Source organism: Bactrocera latifrons, unplaced genomic scaffold (assembly GCF_001853355.1).
Source record: "Bactrocera latifrons isolate USDA-ARS-PBARC rearing strain unplaced genomic scaffold, ASM185335v1 scaffold_31, whole genome shotgun sequence".
Classification (NCBI taxonomy): domain Eukaryota; kingdom Metazoa; phylum Arthropoda; class Insecta; order Diptera; family Tephritidae; genus Bactrocera; species Bactrocera latifrons.
This window is the reverse complement of record NW_017536741.1, coordinates 1,051,278-1,072,654: the sequence shown is the minus strand read 5'-3', so window position 1 is coordinate 1,072,654 and position 21,377 is coordinate 1,051,278. Positions and strand designations below refer to the sequence as shown.

Here is a 21,377-nt window from a genome sequence, read left to right as displayed (position 1 = left end):
GCTTATTTTGAAAGTTTTAAAGAATTGTAACGATTGGTTCAATAAATTCTTTTAAAACGACTCAGTCCTCTTACTTTCCGGACTCTTCTTGATTGGCGTAGTCACCGCTTACGCGATTATAGCCGAGTTAACAACCGCGCGCCYGTCGTTTCTTCTTTTCGCTACGTGGCACCAATTAGATATTCCAAGTGAAAACAGGTCCTTCTCCACTTTCCGGACAGTCCCCCTAAAACCACGGTGTACTTTCTGCAACCTTGCTTGGCATGAATAAGTAGACATTTTTTAAATTCAGTAATTTTTTATTGGTTTCTTTTATTGATTACATATTAATATTGAATTAAATAAGCAAATGTGCACCAATGTGTGAATACAGGAGAGCAGCAGGAGTTTACTTGGATGGGAAATTGTTTAGCGCGCGCCATTGGAGAGATTGTTCTGTGCACATATTCCATGCGTTTGCTTCGCCAATGAACTGAGTTAGATAGAAAGTGTTGCATTAGGGTGGTGTGTGCAAGTGTTTAACGGTAAATGACTTCAATTCAAGTAGTTCATGCTGCCAGATGGTGCCTCGGGTTTTTTCGCCGGATTTGTGCGATGACTGGCGCCATACTGTAGCACGTCTGCATTGTGAGSGTGTATTGGTGAGTCGTGAAGGATGTGCGAAACCGAAAAATAAATAAAAGCAAAAAAAGTTAAATTAGACTTAAATACATTGCACAGCGTMAGTTAGTACAGAAGAGGCAACACAATTTGCATTTCAGCTTTACTAGCTTTGCTAGTTTAGCGTTAAGGGATTTGCCAATGCATTACACGGAACTGTTTTTTAAACCACAAAGTTTGTATTCATTTAAATAAAGTTCATCTAAGACTTTTTGAAAAATCACACGCAAATGTGAGTGGTGAGTGTGTAAGAAACAGGCGAGATAAGAGCGCGCGCAAAGGAAATGAAAATGAACGTAATCACCGCACGGCTAGGTAAACAATTAAAAACTTTCTACCATCAGCATAACAAAATTAAAATGAAGCCGCTTAATTAAATGAAACTGTGTGACGTGCTGCTGTCAAGCYATCCCTCAGGTTGTCTCCATGCACGCGCTACAACCTGTCTAGTCGTCTCGAAGGCTCTTGTCAAGCCATTAAATGAAGCTGGTGCACACAATTGACGAACGCTTGACCGTTAGGCGAACAAGTTGTTAGTATGGCAAAAAGTTGATTTTGATGAAAGCTTGTTGTGCTGCCCCTCCGCGGCAGCAGCAGTGACTGCCAAACCTATTCTCTGTCAAAACTTTGAGTGAATGCCTTCAACCACGTGCTGGTGAGGGAGCTCGTGCTTGCAGCCGCCRTAGTAACATTGGCAACTCCTCTCTCGCTCTCACCACCATTACTTTCGACGACGGCAGCGCCGCCAACTGCATCTGTGGACGTTGTGGCCTTGCCTGTTAACTTACCCATGGGTGCGTGATGAAGACGTGAACCTTTCGTCTTGAAGGGCTTCCGACGCAGATCCAAGCTGGATGATTCGCGCGTATCGATTTGCATAGAATCATCGTTGTCGCTGATTTGTGTCTTCAAAACTTTCTTCAAATTAATTATCTGCAAATAAAATAACAAAACGCGGCTACAGTCAGTGAGTGCTGCAAGTTAAATTCGTGTGATTCGCGTGTTTGTATTTGCATAAATGCTTGCATAATTTACATAAACCCAAGACAAATAAAAATATTTATTAATAATTTCGTGAAATAAGAATGTACCTCCTGTTCGATGTGGTCCTTGTTCTTCAGACCGCGCGCCTTCTCCGAGTTGGCGCGTGTTATCTGCATGTCAATGCAATTGGAGATGGCATCACACGACTCCACCCACTGCGATAGGGTTTGGGCGATCTTGGAGGTATAGCCAGGTGGTATGTCACGGCCCTGAGCATAATCGATTTCGAGAAAACGATTGTTTTGGAAAAGTTTGCCGTGTATAATATCTGTGAGGGATAGCAAAAACAAAATTTTAATAATCTGTACTATAATTATATAGTTATTTTATATATCAAGTGACTTGATTGTGGTGGACAGATCTTCTGTATATACAGAGAATGTTATTTAACCTGAAAAGCGAAAAGCGAACTCCTGGGTGTCTCTCAAAAGCAAAAGTTTCAGGGTACAGGGCTGAAGATAAGGTCGAGGTGAGGTGGAAACATCCAGACACTTTCTCTGCTATTATTCAGAACTTAAAGAAATATCACTGCAGTCTTACCTCCAGGATACATACATAAAAACCAACCGGAGTTCTAAGCTGTCTTAGTGAGAGCCCCGTTACGACAGACCTCTTAACTTAACCTACTAAGCGGCTGACTCTTCTAAGCTTCTTCGAACTCTTTACCTAACCTATTAAGCCGCTAACTTTCCTGAGTTTATTCACCAGCGTATCCCTTTTCTTCTTCCTCTTAGTTGTGGCCATGCCTAGACTACTCATGTGATACAATGTCAGCACCACCCCAGTTGWTGAAATKAAYGATGATGCAATACGCCAAGAATAACTTCGAAGTTGCAATAACCGTCGCCGCGCACAACGGAGAAGCTTTCCCTACATTTGCAGCGAAGCGATGAGTGAAAACAAAGGCTGCAATGCTTGAATTTGAGCACACGCCGCAGGCAGTCGATTTGAAACAGGATCATTGCACGCTGTCGCTCAAGAGATTCATCGCTGAATGCATGCTGCGCTGTGTAATATCGATTATGGCGGTGTTGCAGTAGTGCAAGCAGCCAAAMGCTTTTTGATATATRTRTATGTAGGTGCAAGGCGTGCCTCGGATTTTGGAAAACGTTGTAGCAAATTATTGAAATATTAAGTTTTGTGGGAAACATTCTGAAATTTGACAGTTTGCTTGCTTGGCTTCTTAAGTGCGAAGAAATTCAAATTTYCTTTCACATTGAMATTTCGTGGCAAAACCAGATTTCRTATTGCGTTAACAGTTKCTAAAGGCAATACAAAAATGGAAAATGTTATTTAGCAAATAGTCGAAAGTAGGCAATTCAGGATTATTTAGAGCGTGAATTTCGTGCAGGAGAGCTATACTTTTTTGCTGTTTTATTAAACGGAATTTGAACTTAATTTGTAACAGCAAAGCAAAGAGAATTYTTTTACGAGAAGGAAACAAAGTTAATTTTCACATATTTTTGCCAMGCCTAMTATTTACTGGGTGTGTGGAATGTAAGAAAATCATTAAGTATTTTTCCTTTAGCTTTTAACCACTTTAGTGCTCCAACTTTAAGACCAACTTAAGTTCCCCCAAACACCAGCGAAGTAAAGTTTGGGAAAACAGAAAGCGGGAAATGCGGCAAACAGCTGGCGAACAATGACCAGCTTAAGCTCAATTTTAGCGCTTAATATCGGCTTCGAGCAACAAATGACTCAGCGACAACAACAATGTCAGCAACATTGAGTTAAGTCATAAAACGTACAGTGCAACGGCATTGCGAAATAAATGCACAAAAAGAACAATTGGTAGGAAAAGGCGCAGCTGAAGATAGGGCAAGATTTAATCCTCAAAGCATAAATAAATATATTTTTTTTTACCGTTAGCTGTAGCTTTCAGCACACTGTGCGGCGTGGTCTTCGAGCATCAACATGCGACAAGTTGCACCCCTGCCAACTTTGATTCCTGACTTCGCTGTGCGCACGAASAAGTCAAGCGGCTTTAAGTATTACCGTATTAGCAACGACGGCTTAGAGAATTCCGACCGTCAAACGATGCTGCAGGTCCTTAGCGCCGGCCCAATGACTCATTTGCTAAATTTGCTAATGAATTTATGCCGGAATGAGCGGAATAACGGTATTATGTATAACAATTGCATGTTTTTGCGAATTTGCATTGTTTATTAAAGCTCTTGCCGTTTCGGCACTACTTCGTTATTTACATAAAAAGCAAATAATTCAGATCTGAAATATGTGCAAGCGCTGGCCTTCGAAAGTGAAATAAATATGTAGTGTATAGAGTAAAACGTTGGAGTAATGCCGCGCTGCTTCAAGTGGGGCGAGAGGCAGTTTAATAACTCGAAAGTGAATGTGTGTGTGTGTGTGACACAATTTGCGTGACATCGTTGAGCTGTAAGCCAACTTCCGACGCTTATAGAGTTATTGTCACAAAGTTAATAGCCACCAAATGCAAACATACATACATACATATGTACTTCATACGGTATATGAATAGCCGGTAAGCAATGAAATTTCAAATATTACAATTAAAAAACAAAATTATTGTTCTAAGGCCAGGTTCTATGAAGAAAGGATTTTTTTCGCAAAAGGAATTGGGGATTTCGGTATCTGGGAGCTTGAATTGTCGTGACAATTTTTGGTCATTAGGTGGCACATCTTCAATACACTATTCGTGCTAAGTTTTATTTCGATGCACTCATTAGTGCTTGATTTGAAAACTGGAAATAGAAAATCAGATGGAATTTAAATGTTTATTATATGGAAAGTAGACGAAATTTCATCCATTTTCGAACTAATAAAATATCAAAAAAATGTTTTGTGCCGAATTTGATTGAAATTGGGCGGACAGGTCCCGAGACATGGGTTTTCAACTAAATGTGCGCACTGCCACACCCATTTCGCAATTGTGATATGAAGTCTATAAAGCTTGTTTGTATCATCACGGGAGCAAACGTCAGACACTTTGACGCTTTTATTTATAGAATTAACGCACTTTAAGGAGTTTTCATCATAACCGTTATATGGGAAATGATTGTAAATTGCGCTCTAAAACACATGGTTTCAATGACCGAGAAATTTGACAATCAGCTGTGACTGAATTCGTTTCTAGAACGACATGCGGCAAACGAAACTGAAGCGACTGAAGTCACTGTGGCTGGATGACAAACACACACACACACTCAAACCAAACATAACCACCTTTCACAGGAAATCGACGTGGGAAGGCAGTAAGAAATTTCAATTTTCGAAATTACTTGCAGATTTCCTTAAACAACACACCACAAGCGTTAATTTTCGGGTAGGACGAGCCAAATGAGGCGATTGAAAAGTAATTGAGAAAAACTGTAAACGAAATATTTGGTTGTGCGAAGAAAAAATTTGTTCAAAAGTGTTATTTGCACTTAATACACGAAACTTTCTGCGTGCACTGCAGCAAGGAAGTTTTAAGTGTCCGACCGAAGGGAAAAGTGCCAAGCGACAGCACGAAAGCAGCAGGCGAAGAAAAGCGTAGAAAAACTGCTTAATGTTAAGAGCGCGTGAATGCCTCATTGAGCAAAGCTGTAAAGCAAACTGTGTAAAATGGCAAATTACTCAAAAATGCGCATTTAAAAATTATCAAAACGGATGCAATGAAAACGCGATTTTTCTGCACTTTGTTGTCAACATGATTGACTGATTTTTAATTAAAAGTGCAGCGCGGAAAAATGTGTGCAAAACGCGCTGAATGCAAGCAACTTAACGCTCAATTAACTATTCATTTGAAAGAGCGAACTGTTTCACAGCTGCCAGGTTTGCGAAGCATAATGCAGCTGCCCAGCGTTAAATTTCATTTAGCGTTTTGCTTGCGGAAATGTGACTAATTCGTGGAAAGGGTTCAAGTAGAAACGGAAATTTATGAGCGATTGTGTGAGACTCGTGTGTTTTTTGTAGGAAATTTCGCAGTTTTGTGGACTAACGTTGCTTCGAGAGGCCTCAACTTGGTTAAAGTTAAAATTTCAGCTTTCTGTGAACGCGTGTTTGCGCTTGATGAGAGCACGCCGTCATGGACTTAAGTCGGAATTTCAACTTGAAAATGGAATATATCGGAAATCGTTTTAGAAGCGGTCTATATGTATGCATACTTTTTTACACATATAGCCACTTCATTAAAGTGCTCTACTCGCAGCATTTATCTGTCATCTTTTGATGCATGCTCAGAGCTAACCGAACTGTTTGCGAGAAAAGTGAAAGTGACAGCTTTGCACTGAGGTAATTTGCCATAAAAGCTGTAAAAAATGCTGACTGTTGTTGTTGTATAGAAATAGACGGATTTCTTGCATACATTTGTGAATGTGGGTAAGCTTAATCTACATAAATGTGCAATAATACCCAGCAGGACCTTTTCGAAAGTACAATCTGTTCTCTGCTTTAAAATAGGCCTCAGTGTTGGCGATTAACACTCCATTCGGCGAAAATCATGTGAATTGAATTCTAGTAGAGCTATCTATGTTTCAGGCCGGGAACTTTACAAGGTGATTGATAGCACTGGAGACATACGGGGACATACGACTGCAACGACATTTATTGACAGAATACGGAAAGACTTTTTCGACTGATCTGTTATGTAGGCATTATTAAATTTGATCAGAAATTTTTATAATTCATTGTTAAGCAATTCCTACAGATACTTAAGCCAAACGCCAGTGGAACTCGCTGCAGGATACAAAGGCGTACATATGTATACGCAATTGCGCATGCATATGACTTATAATCAATCAAACTTGACGTACTTTTATATAAAACCGCACAACAACTTTGTTGTAGACGGAAGTAGACACACATCTTCAAAAAAATATGCATCACAATAATTTGCGCCCACATATACATATAGCATATACACACATATGTGTATGTAAACATATTTTGTATATTAACGCATTTAAAAATTCAGACTCTTTACATAACTTTAGGGGCAAAAGCAGCTAGTGCGCAATGACAGCTAATGTGCTTCCTGTCAACACAAACAGCACGAAGTACGAAGTAATCAGCACGAGCAAATGTGTGGGCAAATGCGTTCATTCACACACACACACACGCGTACTCTATTATGTTGCGTCCGTGTATTTCCACTTTAACGGATGCCTAATGCGCACGTGTGAAAATCATATGCGCATGCATTACTATGCAAAAACAACAACAACATAAACGGGCATATCAATGACGCTCCGTTAGTTGGTTGCAAGCGAATTGAGCTGCACAAACGACAACGACAAATACTTGTTGATATTGTTGAGGAGAGAAAGCGGCGGATGGAGAGGGGGTAAGCGCAGGTGCAGGTGATCAACAGTATTGTGTAATGTGTTGGCTTGTACTAATACACAAATAACGGTTATGTACAAGTGGCATTACTCGAAATATATATGTATATGTGCATGATATTGAGCCTATTAACATGCTTACGGGTATAAGTAGGCTTTAATTTTAGACTTGGTCGCACTTAGTAGCAATGTTCAATGGAAGATAATAGTGAAAGATTTTTGATACAAATAGTGTGCTGAAAATGATACCACGTGGCTGGTTTGAAGACAAGAGCTTGCTGAAACTCTGAAACTTTCATGAAAGTATTCTTACCGAAAGCGAAGCAGTTTGTAAGCAAAGGGTGCCAGCGAGAGCACGAGAAGGATATACAATTCGAGAGGCAGAACTCAAAAATGTAACGAAGATATGAGCTTTCATTTTTTGTGAAAGCTTTTTCTCGCTGGTTCATGAGATCGTATAATAAACATATGCAAAAAAGCTTCGCTCCGAAAATTATAACATTTAATTAAAAAAAAATTGACATTTTAAAAGAAAAAGCAAGAAAAACACATAACACATAACACATAACCTCGGTTGCACCGAAGCTATAGCACGTTTCATAAATACAACTTGCTAAACACGAACTGGTTTTCGATTGTTCAGTTTGTACGACAGCTATATGCCTTAATAATCCGTTGCGTTTTCTGGAGTTTGCATCAAATTCCTCGAAGATATCTCGACCAATCAACAAGCTTTCCATACAAGCACTTCACTCGGATCCTTCAGTTTGCATGGCAGCTATATGCTATCGTGGTGCGATATTGGCGGTTCTGACAAATGAGAGAAGAACGTCAGTGAAATTTCAGATCGATATCTTCGAAGTACCTTTATGTTATAATTTCTTTGACGTTTCCTTTCGAATATTACAAACTTCGTCGCAAACTTAATAAGTACACCCGGCTCAAGATATCTCATGAATCGCTCTTTCTATTTCAGTATTTTTAGTTGTGCTAACCAGAATAACTTTCTAGCTGCGCTACAAGGGGTATATAATCCTTTTCGCGCACCAAAGAAATATCTGTTAAGGTAACAAAAAGAAAAGTTGAGTGGAGCGCTGCAAACTCCAAGTAAGAATGTAGTTGTGGTTAGTTTTATGATCAAATGAATGCACAAGTATTTATGCAAATGGCAAGCTCTGCAGTCCGCCTAAAAAGTGGTCGTTGTGGGGCAACAAATCGACTAAGTTCAAAATGCCACATGGAAAAGGATGTGAAAGGAAGCGCAAGCTACTGACAGCGCCAACAGTCGGACCAAAAGGCAATTGCGGTTCGGGCCACAGCAAGTAAGGAAACCGCAAAGTGGCGAGTAGAGCTTAAGCGAAGTGCCGACATTTCGGGCGAGTGAATGGCTTCACAGAAATACGCACTTAAATATTTTTACTATTAGCATTATGAAATGCACTTGTTATTTGCATTTCCACGCGCTTTGCTTTTAGTATTGCCGTTGTCGGTGGAGACTTTGTGAAAATCTTGCCAGTGCTACCAACTAGGTGGCGAGTCAATAATAAGCTTTGCTCGATGTGCAAACTTTAAATGTAAAGTGTTTCTCTTTTCAACACTTAAAAAAAAAAAAACAAAAAATATAAAATATCTGCACTCGAGTTCTGTCAATCCGCTGCTTAAGACACGTTGACTTTCATTTAAAGGCAGACGCAGTGCTGTCAAATAAACAGTTACGCGTATGTATGTTGCCATGGCAGCATCGATTTTTGCTTTTTAATTTCCCTTAAGAGTGACAGTATTTTATATCGCTGATGCCTTTGCGCTTTGTTGTTGGTTGCAGCGATATGCCGCCGCTGTGGTGCATGCCACGGCGCAATTTCAGCGCTCTGCCTCATTATTTCTCTGTTTAGCACGGTCCTACATACATACATATATTCACACATACATATGGACACGTATATTAATCGGTGTATCTAAAGAAACCGAATGTCGGTGCAGTGCTCTGCCGCTCATGCCACGTCGCTACCTTCCCTGGCATGAACGCGAAAAATCACTTTCACGTGTGTGCATGTTTTTTGTGTTGCACACGCGACGTGGCACTCAAGCGCAACCGCAGAAAACATTAAAATATTTTTCACGAAAACACGAGCAACAAAAATTGCAACAATCTGCAAGACATGCAACGCAGAATAAGTTGCCGAATGCTGCAGGAAGTGCAGTGTAAGGAGGCAGAGAGTGGTGCAAGTGCAGCAAAATACAATGAAGTTCGTGATTTTGGCGTCAACATGCGGCAATACATGTGCCCAGGGGGATGCTAGATACTTTTGCCTTAACTTACTTGCATAAGGCTTCTCTTGCGTCGATGCAACGCTGTCAGCGCAATTTCCAAGCGTTGAAGACGCCACGGCAGGCATTCTCCGGAATAGTCTTGAAAGCCGAGGTGCATGTTGCTTGAATCCCCTCTGAACTCTCAAATTGCTTGTCTTTTATCGGCCTTTTCAGGCAAAAAAGTCAAGAAGAGCCACATCTGGGCTGCAGGGCGGCTACGGAAGCGTTGGAGTGCACGCCCTTGGTTACGTAGCTGTTCACAAGAAAGGCGTTGTGAGCCGGGGCCTTGTCGTGGTGCAACTTCCGATCGGCTGCAATGTCTTGTCGGACCGAATTGACCTTTCGTTTGCGTCTCTTGAGAACTTCCACGTAAAACATGGCGTTGACGGTTTGTCCAGGAGGAAAAAATTCATGGTGGATGATGCCTTTGATGGTAAAAAAAGACAATGAGCGCAGTTTTTACTTTGGATCTGCTCATTACTCCGGTCTTCATTAGCGACTGCTTTCCGGCCCTCCAAAACGGCCTGGTGCCACCAAAACACACCAATTCTTGCTAAAGCAACATCTGGGCAGGCCTGTTTGATCATATCAAACGTCTCTGTTGCAGACTTAGCGAGTTTCACACAGCATTTAATCGTGTACCTCTGCTTTAACGAACGCTGCATTTTCGACTTGACCACTCACAGAAACACGTGGCACGAAAATGTTTGTCCTAACTCTTCAGCCGCTCGTTCGTTAGCTAAGAACGCCTTTTGCCGAATCCAGTCGATGCGCGCACGCTCCGAAGTACAGGCGCGGTGGAAGAAAATCAGGTATATGTATCCAGTAAGCTTGTGTGCTTTATGTTCAACGAAGTGTATGAATACTCGTGTTAACACACACATACACACTCACACACACCTGTGAAATAAGTTTTTACGAAAATGTCAACAGCATTGCAATTACCTGCCGCTTCAAGCACTGTCCCTTCACTTTCTTATTCTAATACTTGCTCCTCCCTGCAAAGGCGCTTTCTTTCCCTCCTAAAGTACGTTTTGCTTGTGTTTGTATGTATGTGTATGCGAAATCTCAATGATTTGTTTAAAATCATATTAGAAAACTTTACGAACTCTCGGATGCCAAAGCGAGACTCACAGATTCAAGGATGCTGCCACATGGCTACAAGTTTATTACAAATCTGCCAGTGCTACAGCGCACGTGTGCCAAGTCATAACATAAAGAAATTGCTAGAATACATATTCTTAGAAAAACATACTCAAACACACACATAGAAACACGCACACATACACAGGTGGTATAAAATAAAGCTTTAGCCAGTTGTTACTATTAAAATGTTCGTCTCCTGTGTGGAAGAGCTCACTGAATTCAACTATTCGCAAGAATATATATATACATACGTATTTGTATATGTATATATGTAGATATATACAGCCATGGACATATAAATAGCACGCATCTGAATACCGTATTAATTAAAATTTTTTTAAAACTAAAGTAGCTGAACAATAAACAATTTGTCTCATTCCCTGCACAAAAATACTGTTTATTTTCTATTAAATTTTGTACGCAACAATTTTATTGCGTAGTGTTGATTTGAATTGGACACATAACTAGCGCATTTTTAAGTTCGTAGTTTTCTTTTTAATTTTGTCCGAGATTTTCGCCTGTTTTTAATTTAACTCTGCGAATATATAATAATTCCATCGATATTTCATTAAAATAAGAAGGAGAAAACATTCCACGCAGGAAAAGATCCTGCAAAAATTGCTGAAAAAATACATTGCTCTCCAAAAATGTTATAAAATGCTCTTTATGCAACAAAACAGACCCACCTCGTGTCAATAAAAAGATACCAAGAAAACCAGGGCCACGTAAAACCGATATTACTGTTAACAAAAACATAGAGCGGAGGAGCAATGCGGCTCCTTTTAAGTCAGCCAGAGAAATTATGATCGAAGTTAATGACGAATATGATGTGGACGTGTCCAGAAAGCTTGTAGGAAGACGACTCAACGCATCTCAACTTTTTGAACGAATTACCAGTAAGAAACCACTCCTGTCAAAACGCCATATCAAAATTTGACTGGCATTTGGAAAGGCCCACGGAGACAAACCAGCACAAGTTTGGAAGAACGTGTTTTTGAGTGACAAAACTAAGATAGATAGGAAGGTTCTAGTTRGAAAAACATGTGTGCGTCATCCTCAAGGTCAATCCCTTAAACCTAGGTATTCGAAAAAAAAAACATTAAGCACGGCGGAGGAAGTCTGGGTCGTGTTTTTTAATGGTATGGCATCGTGCCAATTGTTCGAATAAATGGTAAAATGGACCAGTTTTAGTWTTTGGAGATACTGAAAAATAAAATGGAGCCATTTGTATTTCAATCCATGCTCATAAACTGGACATTTATGTAGGACAATGATCGGAAGCACACCGCAAAGGTAGTAAAGCATGGTCTCGGCAGTACAAAAATTAGAATGTGTGAGTGGCCTGTGCAAAACCCAGATCTGAARCCAATAGAAAATTTATGGCATGATATAAAGTTAAAATAGCAAGCAATAAATTAAAAAAAATTTTGATGATTTATGGGCTGGAATTGAGGAGCCTTGGTATTTAAACCCAAAGGAACGATGTCAARAACTGGTGTACARCATGCAGCGAAGATGTGGGGGGATGTTTAAAAATAACGGATATAGTACACAATACTAACGAAATGAACTATTTTTGGCGATTTTTTAATAATTTTTATATATGTTTGTACGTTTTTTTAAACCTCATTTCAGTTTGTGCTATTTATGTGTCCCAGCAGACAAATAGGATATTGATGCTTTCGTCTTTTTTTGGCGAAAATAAAATATTTATTGTTTTAGTGTTTTAGTAATATAAAAGTAAATAATTTTTAAAATAAAAAATATTCCTCTTTAAACCCGTAACTGCTAAACCTGAGGATTAAATAAATGTATTCTTATTTGTTGACCAAGTGTGCTATTTATGTGTCCCTGGCTGTACATGTACCTAAACATATGCGTAGGAAAACAGTGTTGCTCATACGCACCGGCTTGCTGTAAAGTGCAGACTTCCCGCTCAGAAACCCCAACTGCTTATCAACACACTTGTTGTTGTTGTTGTTGCACACTGCTGCAGTGACATTAAAAACAAATTTCCAATGCTGCAACAAACCAACAAGCACTTATGGTGAATGCTGACACATACATACATAAATTGCAAATATACATACATAAAAGCATAAACTGTGCTATCGAAACTGACGAAGTTGAAGGTGAGTGCAAGCTTTCTTCGCAAAACCAGCAATTAATTGGCGCGCTTTTAAAAAAAGAGAGCGACCAATAAAAACCAATTAAATTTCCAACGCATGTGCGGTATCCAGTAGAGTCCTCAAAGGAGTTTTCTTCAACTCTGCCGGTGCGTTGGCGTCTTTGATTAGTCAAACAGCATTTATCGTTTGATTATTTCTCACTGGAGCATGTTATAGGTCCCTTCCATGGCAGCGTACGTTAAATATTTAAAGCTCGATTTTACATAAAATCAATTTGAAAAATTTAGAACATGTAAGGAAGCGCTAAGCTCGGCTCGTAACGGATTATTTCATACTGTTGCAACTTGCCTGAATSAAATCCAGGGAAATACCTTCGGTTTGTAAGTTATATGGGGTGGTCTAAGGCAAGTTTTCACCCGTTATCTCAAATATACTATCAATTCTATTAAAGTAACTCATGTATTGGGTAGTCGAAAAAGTCTTTTCGTATTTTTAATCTAACTTCAACTTATTTTTTTATATTGAAAAGCATTCTTCTCGAATTTGTATAACATATCTCTCAGATTTACCGACGTTTTCCATAAAAAGTTCGCAATTGGTACTGTGGTCCACATATTCAATATCTGGGGACTTCAATATAGTTTTAGTCCGAATTGCACAGTTTTTGGTCAGAAGGTAGCATCATCATTATTCGTGCATAGATTTATCTCGATACAGTCATTGCTGCTTGATTTGTTTACTGGAAAGTGAAAGAATCAGATGGAATTGAAAATTATGTTATATGGGAAGTAGGCGTGGTTATAGTCCGACTGAAACATAGAAATGCCAGTTTTATTACATAATCCACCAATATTCTATGAAGGCTATCCACTCTTACCCGCCTCGAAGCTGTGTGAGCTGACTTTCAGTTAGGAATTTTCTGGGCACTCTGTAACGCAAGATTTTCGATAAGCGTGCGAGAGCCAATTTAAGTCTACCGCGTGCAGTAGACCGTTAGTTCATAATAAGTCTATGAATGAGTTAAATTTTCGCCAAGTTATCTTTTTTTGTTGCGATTCTCTCTCTGCCAGAAGCCTAAATCAAAGTGATTTATTACAATCGACATATTTYTGTTTATCGTCTGTCYACAACGCRGTGGAGGCGGACGGGCGGACGGGCGGCCTGCTGATGCTGGGCTCATTGAGATGTTCTTGAAAATTAATGAACGAATTTGCTCCACATCAAACGGAAATATTCATTAAAACAACAAATCTTTACAACGGCATATTTCATTTGCGTAATCCTTAAAATGGAGMAACAAAAACAAAATGGGAATTCCAAGTGAATTAAAAACAAATAAGTGCGCGTCAARCTCGGGATCCGCCTCCAAAATGTATATATTGAGAAGACAGAATGAGATCAGTGAAATGTAATTATCTTTTTAATTGTTTTACAGGGGGGCCCGAAGCACCCGARGCACCCAAAGCAAGGAATATAAGTGCTACTTATGTAAATGTGCTGAAATTAGAAGATTGTTTTGAAGAGCTTGAGCTCGGTAGACCAAAACTCCTTAATTTATTGTAATAAAGACAAATACGAAAAAAAGAAAGGAGAAGATGGATAGACAGATAGACGACTGAAGTTTGTTATGGTTGACAACAAAGCGTTGAATACAAACAGCAGCTTCTGTACGCGCGCTCCATGCAAAATACTCACACCACAAACATGCGAGTAGCAAATACCGTATTGATGATTGTACGGCGGCTATATAAATTAGCCGGAAGCGCACAGCCAACTCATCAAACGCACAACAAAGGATCGAACGCTGCGCAGAGACTAGGTAAAATCGCGCCGAGAAGATTGGGAACGAGGTGGAGTAGCTGGATTACGCCTCAACGGTGGATAATAAAATATTTGCGGACAACGGTGGCGGCAGGGGAACGAATAAGGGTCCGCAGCAACGAGCCAAAGCTCAGTATATGAATATGAACAAGCAGAAGAGCGTAGCAGAGTAAGGAGGCGAAAGGTAAACAAAGAATGGTGCAAGCAAAACGAATGTACGTTTGGGAAATGTACGAGAGGCCAGACGGCAATTGCGGCAGCTGCGAGTGAGAGTTCAGCTAATTTCTGTGTCAGCGACAGGCCTGTACAGGCTAATACGACTATTCAGCGAGCGCACGCACGCACGCCCTCAACTCCAATCACGGCGCAATGTTAGGCACACTTGAAGCCAGAGTCAAAGTCGCGTTGAGCGGTGTCAACGGCGGAAATATTTATGCGAATCGGTGAATGACGGTGGTGTAAGGCAGCGTCTGCAGCCGCAGTAGGCCGCAGTAGGCAAATAAATCAAATGGAAAATATTTACGGAGTAGGGCAAATGAGCAAATAAAAGTGAAATTAAGGATACACCTGAAGGTGAAAAAGCCAGCAAAATTAGATTCCAGGTAGGCGCGCGAAAGTATGCTACGCAAGGAATGCTACAGCGAAAGTGGGTGCGTGTGGACGCCAATTGAGGCTGTGCGAGGGGAGCGGTGTCGGCTGGTGGCTGTCGGCAGTCGGCAGTCGACAGGTCGCATTGGTGTTGACAGTAAATAAAAGATGAGCTTTGCATGACTCGCAGCCAAACAAATGTAAATGTGTTAGCAGGACTGCAGACAGACGGTGGCGGCGCATTAAGCGTTCAACTGTCAGCGTGCTAATGAAATGCGTATTAAATTTAATTGCAAAGCTTATTTCTGTTTTTTGACGCTGCTTTGCTTGCTGGCTTATTTATTTATTGAAAACTCATACCTATCAATGGCGATCAGCCCGATAAATGCAAAATGGAGCACAGAAGGAGTACGCCGCGGCAGCGAGTTGTGATGAAGATTGATTTGGAACCGTTAGGCAGTCAATAGGCACACACGCTCGGCCCGCGCACATTTCAGGCCGAATAAACGGGAACTTTTGATGACAGTTGATTAATTGCATAAAGCCAAGTAATAAAAATAAATAAAAGTAAAAAATTGTGTCCTGGGCATAATTGTAGTCAATGACACGTTTGAGGGCGTTCACGGACGATTTCATTGCTTGGGTGGGTAATTAATTAAATTTAAACGGAACTCTTGCTTTTTGGCTTTAGAAGGCGCCGTAGGGGAGGGGAAATGCAAAAGCTTTTAGTATTTGCTTAGAAAGCATTAATAATTTGTGGCAGCATTATTTATTTACACAAAGCAATAATAATCTTATGCAATTGCTATCTTTTTTTATTGGCAGTCACAAACTAAGCCACGTCAAGCGCCAAAGTCAACAAACCGCTCTTCAATTACTTTGAACGCGCAGCGCAAATAACCAACAAAAACACAAATTAGGCAAAGCAAAGCACTAGTAACTGTTTGTGTTGCCACAATAAATAAAGGCGAACGCACGCACTTCATTGCAACATCAAAGCAAATGTAGCGTAAATATGTAAACACACACACACACACACTTTCATTTTAGTTACAGCAAGCGTGCAATAAGCCAAGTAGCTAAGTCAGCAGCTCAAATGATTATTCGGCTTTGGGAGTTTCTATGTTTGTATAGCTGCCTCCGCCATATAGTATACGCATGCTTACGTGTATGCGTGGATGTATGCGTGTATGTATGCTTATGGGCTAGCATTGGCTTAACTGTATATGTAAACAATCCAAAATGCATATCGCACACACACACACACATACACACGTCACTAAGAGGCGAACATGCGTAAAGCAATAAACCAAAACGAAATATACAAGTTCTTAGAAGAAGCGCACGCAGTGCCGCGAGCTGGTTGAACAGCCAACCACAATGAAGTCAGACATCAAATATTACAACAAAATTAAAGTATTTGCGGAAGCTAACTTAATTGAAATGCGTGGAATGGTGGGAAAGTATGAAAAGCGAATGCTAATCCTTGTTATTCTATGAGGAGTCAGCAATATGTTGTTGTTGTTGCTGTAACGGTTATCTAAACCCCGTCTGGGTGGCAAGTTCCAAGTTTGTTGTCATCGAAGTGATCGAGGTGAAGTAAGGTAGGCGCACGAAGACTCTGGTTCGTTGTTAACGAAGTCATCTAACGGTAAGTCCAGGGAGCCTTTTAGATGAGTGGAGTTGCATTGGGCATGCAAAGAGGGTGTTAGAGTCATACGCGCACTCGTTGCATGCTGAACATATATGTACATATTTGATATGTCAAAGTCGATTCTGGCTAAGTGATGGTTTAACTCGCTACAGTTTCCAGACTCTAGATGCTCGCGCCAAATCGAGCTCGTTGTCTGTAATTGGTGGTGGTCGGACTCCAAGTACATCATTCACAGAGAGGGAGTCGGTGAAGGTTTTAATCGATCCATTGTGAATGGCGCGCCTAAAAGAGGCACACTGTACGATGTCGTTGAGTTAGTCAAGGAAAGACCTCTTAATGCTCCTAGAACACAGTTTCGGTTCAAGCAGACGATAGCACGTATGATTGCACCAGCATAACTGCTTAGAGATGTTGAAAAGAAATTCCTTATATTCCTTCATCGGAAGTGTACGCGCCTCGTTTTTTTCGACCGAAGACGTCAAGTGCCTTCCAGTTATAGTCAACAACATTTTTTTTTTAATTTTAGGATTCTTAACAGTCGGAATTTTAACAGCATTAATGTTGAAAACCAGTCTGTACTCCTTCGTCCAGCTCGGAAATAAGTTTGCTGTAGATTTAGAGGGGGGAGAGTGTTAAGCTCTACCACTTAAGTGAGTCCACGAAGTATGCTTGAACATGAACTAGCACCTGTTGGCAAGAGTTATTCTGCGGGGGACTTCGGGGCTGATATTGTTGTTGGTGTCGAGAAGGAAAGTTTTCTGATTGCCATTCCCTTGGGAGTGGTCAAAAATGATTCTTTTACATATGGATCAAGCAGCCCACGACTTTCGGTCCTAGACCAAGTATTCTCTGCCTAACCAAAGAATATCCGGAGTTTGGGACCCGCCTCGTAAAAAAACGCCCGCAATGAAAAGTTATAAACAGTCTTTTTTTTGATAGGATACCACATCGGATCGAAATTCGAGATTTTTTTTTTTTTGGTAACGTAGACTCCTAAGAAAAGGAATACTTTGTATGTTATTGCTTAAGCCTGACTTTTGTGGTAGCGGATCATTTTACCCGTGATTTAGCTTGATTAGCAGGTTGGTATTGGTAAAAAAAAAATATACAAAGTTCATATTTCGAACGAAAAGACAACTGTACCTGTATACGACGTTACAAAAGTACAACAACTACAACTACAAGTAAGTACATTTCAAATTTACAGCTGTGGACTCATCTTTGCTGCTTTGGCCAAGTCATGTAGTAACCGTTTTTATTGCAACGCGCACTTTGTCGCACGTGTTTGCTCTCGTTTTTTTTTTTTTTCAGAATGCATTTAAAAAGCAATCAAATTGGCGGAGTTCTGGATGCAAAGCAATAGTAAACCCTTCGGATAGCGAACGGTAGCAATAACCGGCGTGTAATGCTTTTTCCGGATGGACGAACCACACATTCGCGTTGGCACTTTGCAAGCTCAGCGAGATGAGTTATTGTCGAATATACGAGCATTGCCAAAGCTAGTTTTGTTTAGTGCAAACGAATTTCCACAATGCAGACGCAACTTTCACAATAAACTCGGATTACAAAAGTGATGCTGCACGAAGTGTAACAACTGCAATAATGCGCGCCGGTCAAAATTAAAATTGTACGTGAGTTGCATGCCACATAAGCGCAACGCTTCAGTGTTGTACTAAGCGAGAACAAGGAAAAGCGCATAATTCCCAGGAATTGTTGGGCGCAACCAAAGTGTAAAATTTTAATGAGAAAAATGTGTGTTGCATGCTAAATTAAGTGCAAGCGTTTTAGCGCAAAAACAAAGAGATAAACCGTTTTTATTTTTTTTTATTTTTTTTTTTAAATCGTTCAATTATTTTCACTACATCAGAAGGGGCGGACAATAGCACGGTTTAAGATTTATTTATAATACACCAGAGTAATATCTCTTCTTTCAATTCGAAAGACCCAAACAAGCAAACATACTTTGATCGAAAACAACACTGTAAAATGTCAGAAATTGTCGCCAGATAATTCGAATTCCCTGCAAAGTGTCTGATGAGCAACCGCCACCAATACACATGGCACCACAGTTGCAGCAATAAATTTGCACAAAACTGCAAAACTTGCTGAGAAACTTTAACAACCGAATCTTATATGTGCCACACACAGCAGCACTGCTATGTAAATTTGCAGGAAGCCACATCAAACAAGACAGTTGTAAAAGTTCGCATGGTGGCATTAGAAGTGGGTGGGGCGCAGAGTGCACAAAAGCAATAAATTTGAGAAAGGAAGCGGCTTGAAGTATATTGCATTGGGTCGTGCGCACTTAGGGACACAAGCAGCCTGATGGCAGGCCGAGCAAGCGACTCTTTTGTAGCAGACAATATTGAAAGTTCTTTAGCGGCTGAGAAAAGGAACAGTAAATAATGACGATACAAGTGTTGAAAATGCATTTCCTACCCTGAAATTATAAACATTGTACATACATATGTACATATAACTAAATCCTAGCACATATGTCACTATGTAGCCGGAAATAAAGGAGTTTTGATATTGAATGCTTTTCAAGCGGCGATTACACACTCAATGATACTTTTTCGTCCACTAGAAGGTGTCCATTAGTCGGAAGCGCCGATATCTGACCACATTGCATATAGTTGTCGATCAAAATCGTGTTTTTTTTTAGAATTTTTTTTATTTGAAGGTATTATTTACGAAATCTGTCGTGGAACTTTTCACAAGACAATGCTAATACCTTGTTGTTGTTGCTGTAGCAGCAGAATTCTGCTAAAGTCTTCGAACATATTGTCCAGATCGGACCAATATAGCTTATAGCTACATTCATACAATAATTGACAGAAAATGCACCTAAGGGTTTTATGGTATCGGTGCAGACGAAGTTAAGGGTAGTAGGACTTTAAAATTTCGATTTTTCTCTTAAATGAAGGCATAATACCTCAAGAACGTTGTCTCTAAATTTTAAGTCGATTTTTGCAAAATAAACGAAGTTACTGCCGTTCTCGAGGCCGTTCTCTGATGTCTACGTATCCCGAACGGACGCCTATTTTTTATCCGGCCAAGGGCTGCCAAATAGGGAGCATTGCTATTACAAAAATGTTGTAAATTGAAATTTCGTAAAACAATTTCAGCGTTACCCGAGTAATGCATTTCTCTAGCATTAAAAATACTGATTTTTTGATTTCAGATGACCTAGCGCTTAGTTTGGGGCGTCATGGCCATCTTTTTTTTTTATTCTTCTCAATGAAAATTTAGCAGCATGTTCTTCAAATGTCAAAATTATCATTAAATATGACATTTTTATATCAATTAACCCCATTCCCCCTTAAACGATGTTTTGTAGTTTTTGTTCACTTTAAACTACATTCCTTATGAACTTTGCGTACTTCTGTAGCTTTCAGATGTTGCCAAACAACTTATAATTATGCATATTCTCCTTAAGCGGTTTTATACTTACCGGCATAAATTGCTTCAATTATAACATCCTCCAAATGGCGTACATTATTGATTTCTAACTCCTCCAACAACACTTCATATGGGATGCATTTGTTTTTAATAGCCAAAGAAACAATAGTCAAATGCTGTAACTTTTTTTGCATTGTAGCGGTTAATTCTAGATATTCGCCCGGCTGTTGACGGTATTGCTTGTAAGTACCGTAAGCAAATAGATTCAGTGTGTTCAAGTACTTGGAGTGAATACCATCTTTAAGCTGTAAAAATTTATGATGTTATGTTAGCAAAGTACACATATTTCTTTTATGGATATTCATAGTTACCTCCTGTATATTGGGCAATGCGAGCAATTCGCCAAATACGTAAATAGACGGAGCCTCCAGCACTTGGCGCACCACATCCAATAGTTGGCTGCCAGTGGAGGATTTTGCAGTGGCACAATACTGCTTCAGCTGATTACGCGAGGCATCGTTTGTAGTCGTGGGTTCGTCATTCTTCATTAGTATATCTTGTGTCATTTTAACGTTCTTGCTTTTCTTTTACTTCTTTCACAGTTTACAATTTTCTTAAACTTCACAAATTTACTCCGGCAAACAATGAAAATTGGCAAAGCGTCTAAACAGCTGATTTCATTTAGAAATGTACGTTCTCTGTTGTTGATTGACAAATGTCAAATATGCTGCTGTACTGTACGAGTGGTAATAGCAAACACAGGGTGGTAAGTTGCCCAAATACAAATTGAACTCATGAGATTCTTAAGTAAACTTTTTAATTTGAAGTCTCTAGATGTTGTTTTGAAACGGTGCTTAACCAGAGAATATAGAAACATAGAGAAGGTGCAGGCTCGATATCGAACATTTTATAAAATTGTAGTACAGAATTCACCTCACAACCACAGAATTCACGATGTGAAAGTCTCTTATCTTTAAGTTCTCTGGCTTAACTGTACATAGCAAAGCTGCGAACCATCAAAAACTAACCAATAGATGGCGCTCGCAGTTGTACTTCAATTTATACTACATTTTCGATGCTAATTATTTTTGTTTAAAGGATAGGAATTCTCGAATTTTCTCAAATCGGTTAGCGTTATAGAAAAGGAAAAAATATTTTTTTTTTCTGTGCACTGCACTTTCGAGAAATCTGGAATGTGCTTCTGACAGATATTTTAGCGCACTCTTCAGTGGGCGTCTTCATGTATGATTGGAGTCACAAACGGAATGTTGAGAAGTGTCAAAGTTCCCATTAATAAGGAATCAGTAGATACATTGCCCTAAC

General features: G+C 39.8%; 1 protein-coding gene across 2 annotated transcripts; it reads right to left on the bottom strand.

Moving 5' to 3' along the window:
- Positions 1-278: 278 nt before the first annotated feature.
- Positions 279-20,769, bottom strand: LOC108970833 (COP9 signalosome complex subunit 7). 2 transcript variants are annotated; one of them, XM_018936484.1, is made up of 5 exons: positions 20,426-20,758; positions 20,107-20,359; positions 1,752-1,972; positions 1,449-1,593; positions 279-620 (listed from the first exon to the last, which is right to left on the bottom strand). In XM_018936484.1, the coding sequence occupies exons 1-5, from the start codon at positions 20,618-20,620 to the stop codon at positions 535-537; spliced, it is 900 nt and encodes a 299-aa protein (XP_018792029.1). In that variant the 5' UTR covers positions 20,621-20,758; the 3' UTR covers positions 279-534. The 2 variants fall into 2 exon arrangements, with proteins under 2 accessions (XP_018792029.1, XP_018792028.1); XM_018936483.1 differs by lacking the exon at positions 279-620 and having other exon boundaries at positions 627-1,593; positions 20,426-20,769.
- Between the last annotated feature and the right edge of the window lie 608 nt (positions 20,770-21,377).